The sequence below is a fragment of the Astatotilapia calliptera genome, chromosome 2, assembly GCF_900246225.1.
Source record: "Astatotilapia calliptera chromosome 2, fAstCal1.2, whole genome shotgun sequence".
NCBI classification, from domain to species: Eukaryota; Metazoa; Chordata; class Actinopteri; order Cichliformes; family Cichlidae; genus Astatotilapia; species Astatotilapia calliptera.
Window position 1 is genome coordinate 30,790,576 of NC_039303.1, and position 17,975 is coordinate 30,808,550.

General features: G+C 42.4%; 1 protein-coding gene across 8 annotated transcripts; it reads right to left on the reverse strand.

Moving 5' to 3' along the window:
* Nucleotides 1-341: 341 nt before the first annotated feature.
* Nucleotides 342-16,817, reverse strand: LOC113037648 (catenin delta-1-like). Of its 8 annotated transcripts, none has more exons than XM_026194946.1 (21): nt 16,488-16,817; nt 11,049-11,174; nt 9,471-9,634; nt 7,320-7,388; nt 7,108-7,227; nt 6,735-6,997; nt 5,883-6,164; nt 5,542-5,779; nt 5,206-5,428; nt 4,862-5,057; nt 4,630-4,747; nt 4,353-4,506; nt 4,144-4,161; nt 3,795-3,863; nt 3,566-3,693; nt 3,246-3,396; nt 2,942-3,134; nt 2,553-2,761; nt 2,417-2,458; nt 2,248-2,315; nt 1,964-2,066 (listed from the first exon to the last, which is right to left on the reverse strand). In XM_026194946.1, the coding sequence occupies exons 3-21, from the start codon at nt 9,627-9,629 to the stop codon at nt 2,007-2,009; spliced, it is 2,760 nt and encodes a 919-aa protein (XP_026050731.1). In that variant the 5' UTR covers nt 9,630-9,634; nt 11,049-11,174; nt 16,488-16,817; the 3' UTR covers nt 1,964-2,006. The 8 variants fall into 8 exon arrangements, with proteins under 8 accessions (XP_025998059.1, XP_026050731.1, XP_025998041.1 ...); XM_026142256.1 differs by lacking the exon at nt 16,488-16,817 and adding an exon at nt 16,010-16,463; XM_026194953.1 differs by lacking the exon at nt 11,049-11,174.
* Between the last annotated feature and the right edge of the window lie 1,158 nt (nt 16,818-17,975).

Genomic DNA, 17,975 nt, shown 5'->3' on the forward strand with positions numbered 1-17,975 from the left:
TATACACACACCTGCCCTTTCTTGTCATCCCAACTGAGAGAAAATAACTCTAGACAGGAAAATAACTCCTATATAAACATTCTCAATCTACAGGGCGGGCTGTCGGTGTGTCCCAACCTCCCATTAATTAAATTAATGAGCCAAAACTACTGCAGTCACCCCCCTTTTCTTTTTATATACAGTATATACCCTACTTAAATGTCTAAATACAAACTTATCAGGGCCAATGTCAGGTGGCTGTAACATGACAATAAAATTGCCAAGAGGAAAAAAAAGGAAAAAAAAAAAAAGTTAACAGCATGGAAAAAAAAAAAAAAAAAAAAAAAAAAAAAAAAGCAAGCCAGAGGACAACACCAGAATCAAATGATTGTCAACAAAGGTGATTGCCTTTACAGAATAATTATAAGTTATAAACGGAATACATTTCTGCTGCTACAACTGAATTTGCACGTGTGTGTTGCTTGAAAGTCTTTGCCTGCAACACAACCACTTTCTTTGGATGCCAACCCCCCCGCCCCCATGTTTTGATCCCATTTGTGTGGTGATAAGAGAGAGAAACGGGGAAAGGAAGGGGTGAGGAGAGGGAGAGTCTGGATCTTCTCTCCTCAGTAGCAGTGGTAGGGCAGGGACGGCCCAGTCTGGGTGATGCAAACTATCAGTTTTTCTGGAGGAAGAGACAAAAACACAATGATTAAAAAAAAAAAAAAAACAAAAAAAAAAAAACACAAGTACAAAAGATATGTGGCTGATTTAGACATCAAACAAGGAGGCAACACAAAGACTTGTGTGGTATAAGTATGGCAATCTACACACTAGTGTTGTCACAGTAAATGACCTTTCAACAGGAGGCTACTATAATCACATTACTGCTTTAGTTTAGTTAAATTAGATTCTAGTTCCTGGCCTGCTGCCCTGCACATAGAACTATTCCATAATAAACTGAAGTCTGTGCTGAAGTCAATCATCCATTAACGACTCTAAACAAGTGACCGGGCTGCTCTGTGTGTGATTTGTTACGTGTCTTAACTGCCAAACATGTTTATTTAAAACCCTCACCGTTCTGGTCATGCAGTCAGGAACATTTTACAAAGTAATCCAAACAAAGCTGTTAAGAAATAGCACTTTTTGCCACTACTTTCCTCGCAAACTCAAAGGAATCAATGAAACCCATTTCTATTCTTGGGTGTCTGTTATTGTAGTAGCCGACACAACCACAAGAGTGTGCTCTCACACACAAATAACAACCCACAACAGTGGATCTCCGAAAAACCAGACAAATATTTCACAACATGACAAAAGCATTAACACTTCCCGACATTCTTAAATCCACTCCAGCAGCTGATTGTAAAGGACTTTGAGGGGGACTAAGATTAGAGTAGCTGTCACAGCAAAACTGCTTTGGGAAGCATCAATTTCATCAGAATAGTTTTGATTTTCATGTGCCATTTCTTGCCAAGAACAACAAATGTGACCAGTAACTTTTTTGTATGGCATTTAACAAAATAAATGCATGCATAAGGCACAAAATGGGCCTGAAGTTTCATGCCATTTGTACCAAACAGTCCCATGAGATCATGTACAGCAACCGGGTAGAAAACTGACACAGAACTTTGGTTTTGTATTAAAAGGACTGTAAGTAACTTTTAAAACTGTGGTATTGTGACAACACTAATGCATAAACAGTTATTATTCTGAGGATCTAAATGTTGTTATTTAATGATCAGCCCGGGGTTCGGATTTACAATGACAGAGGACAATGCACAAGGAACACCTAGCAGCATACTATACCAGCATGAATACACAACACATCAGGGTATCTCATATTTAAGCATCAGTACAACGACACCTCTGCCTGTTTTAGTTCACAATCAGACTTGGACCAGGTTTCACTCAGGTTTTCAGTTATTAGAGACAAAAAGGAGTTCATAAAGTTCATGCAGGAATAGAGGTCAGTTGGACATACCATGCTGTTACATGCAGAGGGGGGTAGAGGGGATGGGGGAGGGCTAACCATCGTAGGAGTCCAATAGAGGCAGGGAGCCCTTTCTGCCCCCATACACCCCTCGCTGAGAGAGGAGCCGAGAAAGACAGAAAGAAGGCGGACAGGAAATGAGTGTGAGAAAAGATGTGTCAGTAATCGTGAGGTTTTAAAAGGTTACAATCAGGAAATATTCAGAGCTGTGCAGGAGGTTAGGGATTAATGTCATTAAGCCAGCAATCCAACATGTTAATAGTGACTTTAAGTACCGGTAAAGTGTCTGTGGTCTCATCCAGAGTGTGTCTCCTTTCTTTCTGGTCCAGTGTAGAGTAGGCCTCTGAAGGAAGATGAAAACAGGTTAAAATTTGCTAAAGATTTAATCTTGAGGCAGAACAAAAACCCCCAAAAACAAAGGAAATCTAAAAGAAATCTACTAACCAGGGCCAATGTCATTCAGGGGAATCATGTCCCTCTTTTCCCCTGACACAAAGAAAAACAATTCATGAGTTAAGCTGTAAAACTCTTCATAAATAACCCTCCTGCAAAATTTAATGTAAATACTTTCTCTGCTCACCTCTGTCCAGGAGGGGTGTAGTGCTGTCTTCATAGGTGCCGTTAGCTCGAGTGCTCGGGCCGTTAGTGGTAGTGGTGCCTGGGTTAATGTTAACCATGAAGTCAGTTTTCTTCCAGCCGTCTTTCTCAAGAGGTCGGCGCAGTTCCTTGTGAGCCCAGACGAGCTGCAGGACCTGGCTCGCCCCCCGCACTTCGCGATCAGAGCGCTTGCTGAAAGATAACCAGAGATAAGGGTTTGAGCTGTTATCATCTCTGATGAGTTTTGTTATATAACACACACGGTTTACACCGGTTAGAAAACAGCTGCTTTTATACACAAAAAAAAAAAAAAAAAAAAAAAAAAAAAAACACATACGCAAAGCACCTTTTCTACACTCAGAGAACACTTACCCATCTTTGTTGATTAGCACCAGGCTCTCGATGCCTCGTTTCTCTCGAAGGACCTTTGCTGGCTCCAATCTGTTGCCTAGCACCTCACTGAGCGTGCTCAGTACAGACACAACTGTCTCCTCGGATAGATTACGCCCAGACTGATTCTGGGCTCCAGGCAGGTTGGCCACAAGGTGAGGCACTGCATGCAAACCTGCAAGAGAAACTCTTACTCTTAACCAAAGTGCAATGAATGTTTAGAAAAAAAAAAAAAATGACACAGATGCTAAGATAATAGATAACAGCTAAGAAGAAACAATCTTACCTAGCAGTTCACAGTTTCGGTTGTCAATGGCAAGATTCCTCAAAGCTCCAGACATTGCACGAACCACACGATCATTGCCATGAGCCAGCAGTTCTGCCATCATGGGGAGTCCCTGCTCATGACGCACCTTTGCCCTGATATACCGACCATACTGTATGAAAAGCACAAAGAACAGATCAACTTTAGTTGTCATCTAATAACATAAAAACAAAGACAGACCCAACTATTCAGGGTTCATGCACTTTTAAAGTTCAAAATTAAACATTAGCCTTTTATAGCAGAGAGCCAGCTCTGAATCACTGATAAGAAATGATACTAACAGTCCACCGGCCAGCACACAGGTTCTGGATGGCGCCGGCAGCAGCCTCGAGCACTGATGGGTTCTGGCTCTCTTTGAGCAGTGACGTGTAAACACGAACCACTTCAGGCTGGAACAAAAGCTCATAACCTAAAGTTGGCAGAGAGAGAGAGTTGTATGCTTTTATATGAACACAAGCTCCCTGATCAACTATAAATCATCTGAAAGAGAAGCAGACACACAAACAGTACCTCTGGCAGGTGTCGTTCTCTTTGGAATATCAACCATATCTGCACTTCCATCATCTACATCCTTCTTTCCTGCAGAAAAAAAAAAAGAAACAGCAGATAAGACAGATATAGTGATGTTGGGAGGGGGGGGTATAACCAGTTTCATATTCTCAGTCTTGTTATCTGGTCCAACATGCAACCAGTGGAACAAGCACCATCAGCATGCAATGCTATGTGTGATCATGCCTGTGGAATGCGTGTAAATTCAACGTTATTTCTCCAGGTGTTTCAATATGCATTAGTAAAATAATGTGATGAGAGGGATGGACAGCTTCGCCGGTTCGTGAGAACACCAAACGCAAACTCTTACCTTTGGAAAACCACTCATCTAAACAGAGCACAGAGAGGAAGAAGTGAAATAGGGTGGGAAGAAATAAGGAGGGAGAAAAGGAAAGGGGGGGAAACAGTAGAGTGTGAAAAACAGGGAAAGGGTCTTCTGCCACCAAAAAGCTCAACCCCACCAGTAACTGCCACTCACTCAACCACAAATCTGACACAATGTAGCTGTAAAACACCAACCTTTGCCTTTTCTAGAGCCAAAGCAGCCGCCCTTACTGGCTGGAGCTGGGCCCTGGTTGACAGGTATGGCCTCTGCGTATTGTTCAGAGCCGGGGATTTCACGGTGAACCTGATAGGACAGATTCCTCAGAAGGCAGACGCAGTTCTCCACCAGCTATAGGAAGAAGGGGTGAATGGGGACAAAAGGCTCAAACTCCAATTTTTATTTATTCATTTATTTTTTTAAATCGCACAACTGTCTTGCGAAAAAAGGGACAGTTATAAGTGAATTTTTAACCTTATTGTCCACATCTTTGCAGTTGATCTGTGACTGGACCATGTACATAAGTGAATCCACCAGCCCCGTGCATTCCCTCAGCTTTCGCCTGGCCTCGCTGCGTTCTGAACTCACATTCCTGAAGTAAAGGGAGAGAAGTTAAGCACATAATTGCATGTTTTCTCCTTAAAATAAGCTTCCTTTTCTCCTTCTTCAACTTCCTCTGCTTTGCATCCATTGATCTCTTGCATACCTAAGGCAGCCAGCAGTGTTGGTCAAGGCGGTCTGCCACTCCATATGGCGTGGTTTGCAGCTTTCTTCTCCTCCTCCGCTGTTCCCTCTCTCCCAGCCTGAGTGTGGAACAATCACCTCGTCAACTAGGGCATGCAGGGCGTGGTCCACAATCTCCATCTTAACCGAATCGTGGGATGAAAGGTTCCACAAGGTGCCTGGGATAATTTAGAATGAAATAAAGAGACAGTTGAGCCTTTAAAATAAGAAAATATAACCACCACACAAATCTTCCAAATAGTAGTAACATTTAAGAGCCACATATATCAAAAAACAAAAAACAAGTATTTTACATAACAGTGATACCTGTGATAGTGTCTGTGAGATCCTGGTTGTGCGTTTTCCTCAGTAATCTAACCAGAGCAGGTACGCCATCGCAGTTCTTGATGGCGATTTTGTTGTCTTGGTCTCGTCCATATGAAATATTCTTCAGAGCCCCGCAGGCTGAGTGATGCACATCCTTACTAGGATGGTCCAGCATCGACACCAAAGCTGGGATGCCCTTTAGGCGGCGCACCTCTGATTTAACCTACAAACATAATTAGATACTTCCTTTAAAAAAAAGAAATTAGCAGAAGAAACACTACAACTCAGCATACAAAGAGAGAACTACCAGAAACACAATTGCAGAGTTTGCTTTACCTTGTCATTTTTGAATGTGAGGTGCTGGAGGAAGGCAGCAGCGTTGGTCTTGACAGGGTCCAGGCGGTAATTCAACATGGCGATAACCTCCGGAAGCTCTGGCTGTCTCCACGAAGTAGGAGGTTTTCTCAATGTGCTGTCCAGAGAAGCCATGCTTCCTCTCTCCATTGTCATCGGGACGGCCCAGGCGTATGGCTCAACGCTGCCTATGTCACTGTCCAAAGTGTCCTCGCAGCTCCTGTAAAAGTGGATGGAAGCATTTATCAAGAGCGTTTATTTATCAAATAAACTATGTAATGTTGTGAATTGACTTAGTGCAGAACAGTACGTTTTTATTTTACCTCAGTCTTCGTCTATCAATACCCCCAGGCCCCGGTCCCAGGCGTGGCATGGTACCATAGCCTCCAGGGTGCATAGGTGGAGGCCCCATTCCATATTCATCATATCCCATGCTACGTTGATCATCCTCCAAACCATAGTGACCGTGCCCATACCGCATCTCCATCGCAGAGCCCATGGCCCTCATTCCCCGACCCACCTGGGGCTGTGCTGCGTACGGGTCGAGCTGCTGGCGGCTCGGAGCCCGGTAGCCAGAGTCCAGAGTCCTGTAGCCATCCATTGGCCTGAGTAAAGATGGCAGTTATGAAAGTGATGAGTCGGGTTAGCTTAATCCTTTCTTTTCCAAAGAAAAGACAGTGTTAGATTGACAGAGATAGCAGGATAGGTGCTGCTAATGTGGAAAAGATCGACACGTGTTATCTGATGTCACATCTCGGCTTCTCCCTGACACTTCATGGTCTGTGGACAAATGCGGAACAGATGTTTATAGACTGGCTATGTTACCATCATGTTATTATGGTGTTAAGTTCAAGGCCTGTCAACTATAAATTCTGCTCATGTCAGTTTCACACATGACTGAATGATTATTTAGAATATGCACTACAAAAAAAGCATGCTTAAAAAAAAAGGGGGAATTATATTTAGCTTTGAATTATTGTGTGGAAAAACATGTCTATTAGTATTAACAAGGGCTAAAAAGTTAAATAATTAATGAGGCAAAACAGGAAGTTATTCCCCTGTATGCAATGATGGAAACTTCCGTTACACTGTGGCTTGTAAAGACGTGTACGCTTGAATGTAGCGCAAAGCAGTCACCATTAAACGTCAAGACACTGTCTAGAAGCATCAATCACCTGTAGCGATCATCCATGTGTGAACCCCTGCTCAGACTAGCGTAGGCCTCTGATGGCAGACCTCCGCGATAGTCATCGTAACCACCCACAGGACCATAGTGGTAGTTTCTGGGTACTGTAGCAGTGGGGTAGTCCATTCCACCAGGCTGCCTGTAAGGACGGTCCAATGTGGCGCTGTAGACGCCCATACCAGGCACTGACAAGCCCCCATCGATGGACAATGACTCAGTAGGCAGGACTGTGCGCGATATCGGTTTCTTCATCTGTGGCATAGTGAGATCAGTCCAGTGTTTTAAAATGTTCATGGCTAAATTAAAATTTTATAACGTCTGATATCATCGGTGAAAATGAAGCATGCGCTAGATTAACATACCCCATTGTCCATCCGCCGCGTGGTTCCTTCTTCGGAAAAGACTGAATGCACTTCCTGAGATTCATCCTCTGGCGTGTAGCTCTCATCTAGAGCGCCATGTGCAGGGTCCACCATCCTGTACTGTAGCAAAGACACCACACGTGTAAATATTTAAGCATAGATAAAAGAACATTATTTTTTTTAAATGTGCTTAACTTTGTACAATCACATACCTGTGTGCCGTTTATATATGTGTCTGTCAGCTTCAGTCGTTCTATGTCTGCATCCCCTAAACGCCCGTTCTGGGATAAAAGAGGAAAACATGACTGTGAAATACACAGGAAAAAAAAAAAAAATTAAATATACTATTACACTGAAACAATATACAAGATTGAGGGTAAAGGCACAGTTCCCAGTAGTCTGTGCCGTCTACTTTTAACCACTCAGATGATATTACTGCTGCTGAAGCACATTCAGTGCTGACCAAACCGTCCCTGCATGTTTATGGTCTGTGAATCACTGCCAGACACGAAGGAGGACATTTTGGAATGCAGCCAGTCATCCTCACACCTCGTTTCCTCCTGCACTAAACTCTTATATAATCAAAGGCTGTCACAGTGTACGACTTGGGACACTTTCTTTCTAAACCACAGTAACACTCTAGCAATGCAACTACCTCGGTTAGTGGCAATCACATGCAAGCGCAGCACAACTGAGCTATTTTGGAAGCGTTTATCAGCAGCTGTTTAGCGTTTCGACACTCAGTTTCAGTATTACTGTTACTGCCGACCAGAAAAATATTTAAAGACCTTTTACAATTTCTTCCACTTTGTTGCAATGCTACTGCGGTTTATTGTGTGCCCACAAGGAAGCAGGGCTGTGTTTTTGTTTTTTTTAAAAAGCGATATGAAGATTGGAAGAGCAGACTGTGCATACACCGTAAAGGAAGCACAAACTTCCTCTAGAGCTGGTCCTTCCTTTAATACCATCTGATTTACAAACAACTCTGGTATGCATTTGAACCCATAATCGCAGAACAGATACTGTGTGCCTTTATCATAAAGCATTGACAGCTATTACAAAGTTTTTGTAGCCTTCAGGCTTTCAAGGATTTTCATAAGACAAAACATGAGATCTAATCAATGTCAGCACGCCCTGAAAAAGGAAGGAAAACATTTAAGAACTGCTTACAAAAGTGTGCCAACATTTCTCCTCTACTGTAAAAGTGTGACTTGATCAAACAAACAAAAACAGGTCCATTATTTTCTAACTGCTCAAATAAGCGCTATGGTAAAGAAAAATGGCACATGATAACAGTGGGACCACATAAATTATTAGTCTGGAAAACAAAACAAGTGGGAGTCACAGCTAAACCTCTAAAAAGCTTTAAATAAATGTAAGAAAATACCTACTTATAATAGTCCCTCTTTTTTTAATTTATTTGAAAAAGAAAATGTAACGTCTTATAACATCTGCACAAAATCCATTATTGTCATTTAGCAAATCTGCTAAATGACAACAAAATAAGTGCTCTCAGTTGTCAGATATAATGACATATTGACAGCATCAGAGCTAAAATGTGTCAGTTAATGGCCAAATGGTCAAAATGTATCCACTGTCATTTTGAAAAGCCATCTTAAGCCAACCTGTCAGCTTCCTGCCAAACCTGGAAGCTCTGTGGAGCAGCCATAACAATTTCTAACGTACAACACACAAATTTGCAAGTCTAATAGATACAACATGCAGCACCAACACACAGACAGTTAAGACTGATGCATACAGCAGAAATGAATATCGACTTTTAAACAGCCATTCATCTAGTAGAGTTTAAAACAAATGAACACTGAGGATGCGACATGATCACAAAAGAAAAGAATCTGATCTTAAAAAACAAAACAAAAACTTGGAGAAGAAAACTTGTTTAGAGGACTATGCAACACATGCACAATGCTGTGAAGGGATAAGAAAATTACTGAAATTCCACAGCAGGGGAGAATGAAAAATGAATGCGAGTCAGAGTGCGTCTGGTGAGTGACACTGTAGGCATGCTGATAGGTTTTGAAGGCATGTAATGATAAATTTGCAGATGAGAGTTAATGAGTCAGACATATGTTATCAGAGTCCATAAAGAAAGATCTAAAAAAAAAAAAAAAAAAAAAAAGTTACAAGAATGACGCACAGAAACGCCCTTGCTGAGCACTGGATGGGAGGAGGTGGGACCAAGGAGATAGGGGATGAGTGATGGACGGATGAATGTCAAGAGACAAACGATGCATGAACTCACGCCAAGGGTTGGATGGAGGGAATAATGATCCATACAATCAAAGACGTAGAGGTGTTGAAATGACTCAAGATGGGAATATTTGGGTTCTTTGGGGAGTTACCTGTGTGTGAGGGAGGGGACGACCCAAGGTTGAGGGGCTAGTGGCGGGGAGGCCCACTCTCCTCCTCTCCTCCTCCAGCGCCCTGGTCAGCTGTTCAAACTGCACCTCCTGCTCCCTGACCGACTCCAGCAGAGCCGCTGCGCTCTCGCACTGCTCCATACACACTACACAGCCCCAAGGGGAGAGAAGGGGGCGTTACACACATGCATACAGCCCTAAAACAGGCTACAGCAGTGGGAGAGGGTGTATAACAAAAACACACTCTCCAAACAGAGTACAGCGAGATCCAGCTGATGCATGATTTGAATGGGGAGGTGGTTATCCTCAGATCTTGCTTGGTAACTAAGACAGAGGTTTTTTAGAGAGCTACGGGATTTCACAAGAGTTCTCTTCATGATTTGGCTTCAGTGATGAAATTACAATGGTTAGCGTAAAGACACGCCTCCAACTGAACGTCAACCAGAGAACTTTCCCAATACACTAGAATTTTACAGGAAGAGACTTCCTGTCATGTCCATTTCATTCATCTCCCCCCCCCCAAATGTCACAACTATGAGCAATATTTCCCACATAGTCACACGTCATCAACAGCAACAGACAAGGATTCTACACACACAGACAAAAAAATAAATAAATAAAATTAGGTGTTCCTCTTGCACTCTGTCGCATTTCCGAGCACTTTGTGACAAATACAAGACAGAGCAGTTGATTCATTTTCCTTGTCAGTCACATCCTATGGGGCTCAACTGAATGAGAGACTGCTTAGAAAACCAGTACCAGCGACTGGTCAGCCTGCAGGCAGAAAACTTTGTAACAGAGAACTTTTGCAAAATACAAGGAAGGAAAAAAAAAAAAAAAAAAAAAAAAAAAAAAAGATGAATTGAGGAAAACTGATTTTAAAAAATAAATGTCTTTTTTGGCTAAAATAAATATATTTGCATGGCCAACCAATTTAAATTCTGCGTGGGAAAATTTACCGTGTTCAAAGGATTAAAACAAGAAAAAGAAAAAACCCTGAAATCCCAACTTCACTGGTAAACTGCAGCAGAGAGGAAGTGGTAGCAGAGGTTTATAGCACTTAACCATAAAAGTTTGTTAAATCATAAAACGTGGATATGTAGTATTTTATCACAACATTACGTCAATGACTGCATGCAGTTTAATACACCATCATTAAATAAACAAAGATATCCTCTAAATTTTGACACTGTCCGATACCACACAAGAAATAAGACGCCAAGAAAAGTTTTTAAAACATGTATTAGTATCTTTGTATCACAAGACATTTCATGGATAAAGTTTCAGATAAGAGCAGAGAAAAGCTAAATGCTGTCCTTGGATAAGTCACTCCCCCCCACATTCAAGTAGAATAATTTCTGGTGATAAATAGAAAATCCTTTATATAAACAACCTTTACCCTTAGAGAATGAAGCTTTTTTTTACTGAAACAGGAAGCTTAACACCACAACTTACAACCTTTAACCCAAAAGAGAACTGCACACTTCTCCTTATGGGTTGACCACTAAAAATGCACCATCTGCCTTTAAACTGGGTTCACAGAAAATCCAAAATACACACCTTAACCTGTGGGCAAGGTTTTGGTAGAAGAGGTGAGAGATCACACCAAGTTCAGAAGTGGCGCTTTAGTTGTTCATGTGTGGAAAGTGACCCAACCACCGAGCCCCAGAAGCAGGTAGAAATGGACTGCAGAGAAAGAAAGGAGAGGTGGAGGAAAGAGGGCGAGAAGTGTTTTAGAGAAGACGCATCGGCTTGAAAATCAGCAACACAGTGAGAATACCGTACAAGCGTGTCAACGGGGGTTGTTTGCTCGCTCTGTGAGGAGGAAGGCACAGCAGGGAGACAGATATACAGTAGTTTCAGCCTTTGGACACACCCTGTATTTACTCAACATTTGGCCAGAATATGGAGGCTAGCTGGGGAAGTTGAACAACCTGCACCTATTTCTAGGTTGGATAACATCGATTTTCAGCATAAAGAGCTTAAGCAAAAGCAGGTTTTAGAGATTCTAACATATGTTCTTCTTACTACCTCTTCTTTTTGCCCTTTTTTTAATCCAAGCTTTTCTCTCTAATCAGTTTTCACCCTACCTGTAGCTCCGAGCATTAATTCCCAAATCTCCTAACTGCCTTATATCCCCTCCCTCTATATCTTTTGTTATTGTACCTTAAAAAGAGACATTGTTATACCAGAGGCAAGCAACTGGATAGTGGAGACTCAGATCCTCTTATCTGGTGATACACCCTGTTCTGCAGCGGCCCAGCTCTTCATGAGGTGAATAAACCCGCTATTGCGACACACCTGCATGACCGGTTGGACGAGGTGGGGGGGTGACTAAATTTCAGTCACACTGTCTGGCGCACATGCACCAACGCAGCTGAAAGTTTGAACAAGAAACAGGGCCCTGCATTTACACTTCAGATAACAGGTGTAGAGCAAAGCACAAAGCAAGCATTGGGGCTCAAGATGTGATGATGAATGACTCGTCGTTTGACTTTCATGACCCAGCATGAGCTTATAAAGAAAATAATTAAAAACAAAACTATTACCACACACTATTACCACACAGTAAGATCATTTTCTCAGTTTCATTTTACCTAGTAAACTGACAGCTGCAGTGCCTGTCTGTTCCTGTACGAATTTCAAAATAATGACTAACAAAGCACACGACATTTAAAAAAAGAAAAACATAAAATAAAATCCCAGAATGGGGTGTGTTCAGTATGGGAAAAGAGGGAGGGAAAGTGGGATGACCTGATGAGGAAACCAGGCGTGGCTTAAGTGTTTCCTAAGACAAAGGAATCCACGAGAACCAAAACCAGCATTTGCATGTGGGATAAGGCTGGCTGCCAGGAAGTGATATGATGTCACCTCATTGACTCACAGAGAGTCATAACCTCCTACCTGAGCAAATCACAAACTGCTGTCGTGTTACCCACATGCCTTTATATGGTCACAGACCAGACAGGGTTGATTTCATCCTTTAGAGATTGAGATGAACAGACTTTTAAGAGCTGGAAACAAATAAAACAGATGGACTTGTAGGAAAGATGAGGGAATGAGAGGGTGAAGCTTGGGGGGGTTGGGGGCGATAAGGAAAGGAGTGCTGAATCAAAGATAAAAGCTAATCTTGCATTCCTAGCATTGTCTCCTGCCAATTCAGCACAGCAGCCCACCCACTCATCCAGTGTGGAACAGGCTAAGGAGGACACTAGCTAATAATCACTCAGAGATCAGAGTTTACTGTGCTTTTGTGGCACTTCAAGGCAGGTTTACTGGTCATTGTGACCCAAACACAGCAAAATAAACTAATCAAGTCTCTAAAGCTGCTCTGTTTACATAGCTTTGTGATAAACTCGCATAGTCTCAATTCTTGGCTTGTTAAAATCATTAATATTATCATTACCTGTCTGTAGGCCATCTTATTGAACTAATGAGCACTAATGCCATTTGCACAAGATTAATTATAAACCATGATGGATATTTCTTGGCAGGCGAGAGTGTGTGTGTGTGTGTGTGTGTGTGTGTGTGTGTGTGTGTGTGTGTGTGTGTGTGTGTGTGTGTATGTATATACACACACACACACACACACACACACACTGTGTGTGAGCAAGTGTGTTATTGTGGTTTAACCACAGCCAGGAGGGAATTTGCAGCTGTCAGCCTGGGAGGCTGGAGGAACAATGAGAAGTTTGTGCAACTGAGAGCACAGGCGCAAGTGTGAAAAGGGTTTGGGAGCAAGAAAAAGATCATAGGACACATTTGACTGTGCACGCATCTGTGTTTATAATGTCACTCTTTACATGCGCATGGCTTCTGTCCTCCATCCGACTCTCTCTCTCACAGCTGTTAGTTTTGGCCTTGAAAGTCAGCGCAGAGTTTCGCTGAACAATGAAAACAATCAATGTCGTCCCACTGCCGCTCCCCTTTCCCCTCATAGCCACTTCCTGAGAAACAGGATGTTATGAATTCGACATCAGAGCTGAGGAGAGGTCCGCAATGGCATCTTTGGCTCACTATAAATCCTCTACCCCAATAGAACCAGTTGTACACAAACCTTGAAAACCTACCTAAGGTACACTTTCATAAACCACCAGCTGATGGTTGTCTTCTTCCATCAACAGAGTGTTTTGCTGCGGCGAAAATCCCCCATGGTCAATATGTTGATCACACGACCACAAGGCACTTCCCACCCTGCCAATATTGTTCTCCATTTACTGGTTTCTGTTCTGCTTTTGTGAACTTTGGGAACCAATTTTTATGAACCTGCATAGCTAAGTCATCGCAATTTATTTTAAAATAAGAAGTTAGTAGAGCATTTTCTTTTTTAATATAAAATCTGGGATAACATCAGAAAAACTCTGACACACTGACATTATCATGAGTTCCCTTTTCTAATGCTAAATGTGAGAAAGAAAGTGAGAAACTCAGCATCACGGCTGCTCCAGCTACTGGAAATGATCTTATGAGTTAGGTGTCATTAGGTGTAAGGCCAGATCGTGCACAGGGCAGCAAACACGTGGCGTGTCGGCATATCGTAAACTTTGGACGGTTACATGCTCTGTTCTCACATGAGGTACATCAAACATTACTTTCACTCGAATCTCCTAGAGATTACAAGTACAAAGTCATTCACTTTAATCACAGTTATGCTTTTAAATAATACTAAAACAAGAAAATTATTGTTTTGCTTTTTAGCGCATTTTCCTTTATTTGGTCCCAAAAGTACGCCTGCAACTACCTGAAAACTCAAAGTTTCTGCTTTTTAAAAGTTTAATAAATCCACTAACCAAAATCTGAGTAAGCAGACGTTGTAACTTTATAACTGAGCACTTCAGACTGGTTAAAAGACTAGTTCATGTCTGATGCAACCAAATTAAATGTTTGCGGTGACTGTTTGCAGGCTCCATCTAAAATCAGTCTATTTTTGGGCTGTTGATTCAAGAAGCAGAGTGGTCTAACCACTGAATCAGATCACCATCTTCTCTTGGGTTTCAGACATTGTGGTCTGACATATATACACATACATACGTACATACACACATACACACACATATATCTGTCAAAAACATATGCCCAGAAAGACCAACCTAAGACAAAACATAAAGTGCCAGAGGAAACAAATGGAGCAACCCTACATGTGGACTTCAGGTACAGAGTCACAACATGGACTTATACACATTTTTAAAAAGTCTATGTAACTACAAAAACAAGTTTTCCTATTTTGTTCTTTAAAAGAGCCACACTGTTCCAAGTCGACCATGACAAGGAGAAGTAAAAGAGGTTCAACGTGTCAAGTACCGTGCCTTGAGGTCAACTACAACATCTGATCGAACACTGACACACCACGAGTCAGACAGCTCCATCTGATTCTGCACCCATCAGTCAACGTGACTCACTCACTCCTGTCAGGGGATATCTGATCATACTCACATGTAAGCAACAATATAGCCTCTGTCCACTTAATTAAAATCTAGTCAGTAACAGAGGCACCTGCACCAGCTCCCACTGAAACAAGATATTCACTGCTGAAATGCACATCTGTTCACACATCTCAAAGTAACTAACTGCAATTTGCTCTCAAGTCAGTTTGATGCCACTGGTGGTAGTTTAAGCTGAGCATGGCTTGTAATGGGATTGAAGCTTTAGCCTCCTAATCCACTTACATCCTAACGCACACACACAGTTAACATGCACGAACGTAGATGGGGACACACACACACACACGGCCCTTCGGGGATTAACCTGTACACCTCAAGAGAGCAGACACAATTGTAGTCTGTGTCGGCAGCACGCATCAACAATCAAACAAGGACTTGCAGACAGTGTGGTGGCACCTGGAACACATGAGTCAGCTACAGGTAAAGTGATAGGTACAGGAAGCCCGTGTAAAACACATTGTGTGCATTTGTGCCTTAATGAAACCAGTGTTTGTGAGTTCAGGCACACAAACAGGCTGACAGTTATCCCCACCCAGGCACTTTCCTAACAAAAACAAGTCCACACAGGACTCACACAACAGGTTCACAGGCTGACAAGCTAATAATCCCAGGATGTGTGGCAGGCTGCAAATGGAAGACCATTAACCTCAGAGAGTTCTGCAACATATACATACACGTCTAACCAAACAGGTTTCCAATTATGCTCCGGGACACGGGAGAGCTCCTAATCGTAATTACCGTCAAGCCTGTGCAATCTGCTCCCTTCTCCAGCTGAAAAATATGGATGCTACCCGCAGAAAGGAGGCATCAGCTGCAACGATAAGTAGGTCAAACCACAGTTAAGTGCAGACAGGCAAAAAAGAAAAAACGCTCGAGCATCACACTGCCATATCTGCTTGAACACCCCAAAACCTATCACCTGCAAGATCAGCTAACTGCTAGCACCCCTTCTGAAATCCCACGCAATGTCGGGAATTGATTTGCTAGCGTTAAGATAGCAGCGTGGGGCAGGAGCGACGCGGTGAGCTGGCACACAGAGACATAAATAAAAGGCGAACAAAGACCACGCATTTGACTTACTCTGTAGTTGCGCTAGCGCTACTACACAAATAAATGACAACGCCGGAGATCAAATCAGCCCAAGTTGGCGTGAATGCTCGCTCAGCACCCGCATGACCTCGTTTGGCTGTCTTGCAGCGTTAGCATCACAATAACCCACATAGCCGTCCCAGATCGCTGCCAAAAAATAGCCAGGCTAGCGTTAGGGTAGCAAAAACAGATTAGGCACGGGAATATTCGGTTAAAGCGTCCTTCACAGTCAGGTCTGACGGCTTTCTTTGTTTTATCTCCTGGCACCAAAGGCTTGTTTGAGTCCTGCACGGCGAGCAATAGAGGGTCTCGATTTGAACTTTACGTTAGCATCGTTAGCTAGCCGTGGAGAGTCGATGCTGTGACCACTCCTTGCCAGCGCTGCAGTGCACCCATAATTTGATGGAGGGGGGAAAAACGCGACCCCCAGCACACGCAGCCATATGGTAACATTTACGAATTTACTCACCTGCTCTTGAAAAGCCTGCCCCTTCCAGACGGTCGTTTTTTTTTTTTGTTTTTTTTTGTTTTTTGCCCTCTTTTTTCCCCCTCCTTCTCCGGGTTCTGGGTCAAGCTCGTTAAAGACCGAGCGACATCACCGAGTTTTCTATCAAAAGAGAGGGCGGGATCAACGGCTACCGTAAAGACGCAGGCGCACACAAAATTCCTCCTCTCATACAGGTGTTTTTACGAGCTGGGCGCAGTCGCTCAGCAGTCTGCTATCACAAAAGGAACAAAATTTTAAGTATCCCCTCCCAGATGGAACGTACACTGGCTGGTATGAGAAAGACTATTACAACAAAACGGAAGTGAGGGATTTAAATTGTGTTGTGGAATATAGAAGCTACCTCCCACCGCCTCTTATCTCCTCCCATTCATTCCCCTCAGTGGCCACACACACACACTGATGTCATTTCATTGATTGCCCAAGAACAATAGTCTGGGAGGAAGCACCACTTTCATGGGGAAGTACAACAACAGCATTCCTCACCAAGTCGCCAAAACTACTGGTATTAAAAACCGCTATCAACGGCCATCGTGCACATGTTACGCATGCGCTTGGTCTGCTGGTAAACATGCTTCTTTACATGAATCATGCTTGACCACAGCTATTTAAAGGATTTAAGGCTTAGTGCATGACTATACCTCTAAGGGTTTGTTTTTTTATTTTTACTATTTTGAATTTTAGTGTCTTTTTTAACACTTTGAGTCAAGTCTCTTTTTTAATACAGTCTGACTTTCCAGAGCTTTCGGTAAAATCAAAGAAAAAACAAACTACAAACTCTTAAGCAATACTTAAGTGTGGGTAGGGTGGAAAGAGGAACAATGTGAGGAATTTCCCCCAGTTTCCTTGAGAGTCCCCCCACCCACAGTGATTCAGTGTGACCAGGCCTTAAGACATTATAAGTGCTGGGGGGGGGGCCCACAACACTGCACTCTAGAGGTGCAAAATGAAACTCTTCAGGCATCGAGTAAAAAAGCAACTATATTTATTCAGAATATCCACACTGACTAGCATATTATTGCCCTATCTATCCAGGAAGTACAAAAAAGAGGAAAAAAGCTGCAAAAAATGACAACAGTAGAGGTAGTGCGTTTTTAAAGGAAATAATACACATGTAAAAGCAACTGTTATAAGTAATGATTCATGTTTTTCGTTCTCAATTTGTTTGAAGTTCAGACTGAATTAAATCTTATTATTTGAGGAAGCTCGGCAGTTACTTAAAAGTATCCCTATAGTATATAAAAGCAGCTTTACATCAGTGGATTTGAACTAAGCCCAGTAACTTCAGGGTTAACCTTTATTCACTTCTTGCAGTTTGGACATCGCCATGGTAACTCATGCTGCAGACTAGTGTGGGTTATATTTGAGATTAGAGATCAACAGGTATAAAATCACCACCTATCAGCTATCAGATCTTTAAACAGAATTGTGATATTGATGCATCTGTTAACT

Coding starts and splice junctions, on each gene's coding strand:
- LOC113037648 (XM_026194953.1), bottom strand. CDS start 9,629: ATGGAGCAGTGCGAGAGCGCAGCGGCTCTGCTGGAGTCGGTCAGGGAG. Junction 3,135..3,245: donor CCGAAACTGTGAACTGCTAG/GTAAGATTGTTT, acceptor TTTCTCTTGCAG/GTTTGCATGCAGTGCCTCAC. Junction 2,316..2,416: donor CCTGAATGACATTGGCCCTG/GTTAGTAGATTT, acceptor ATCTTCCTTCAG/AGGCCTACTCTACACTGGAC.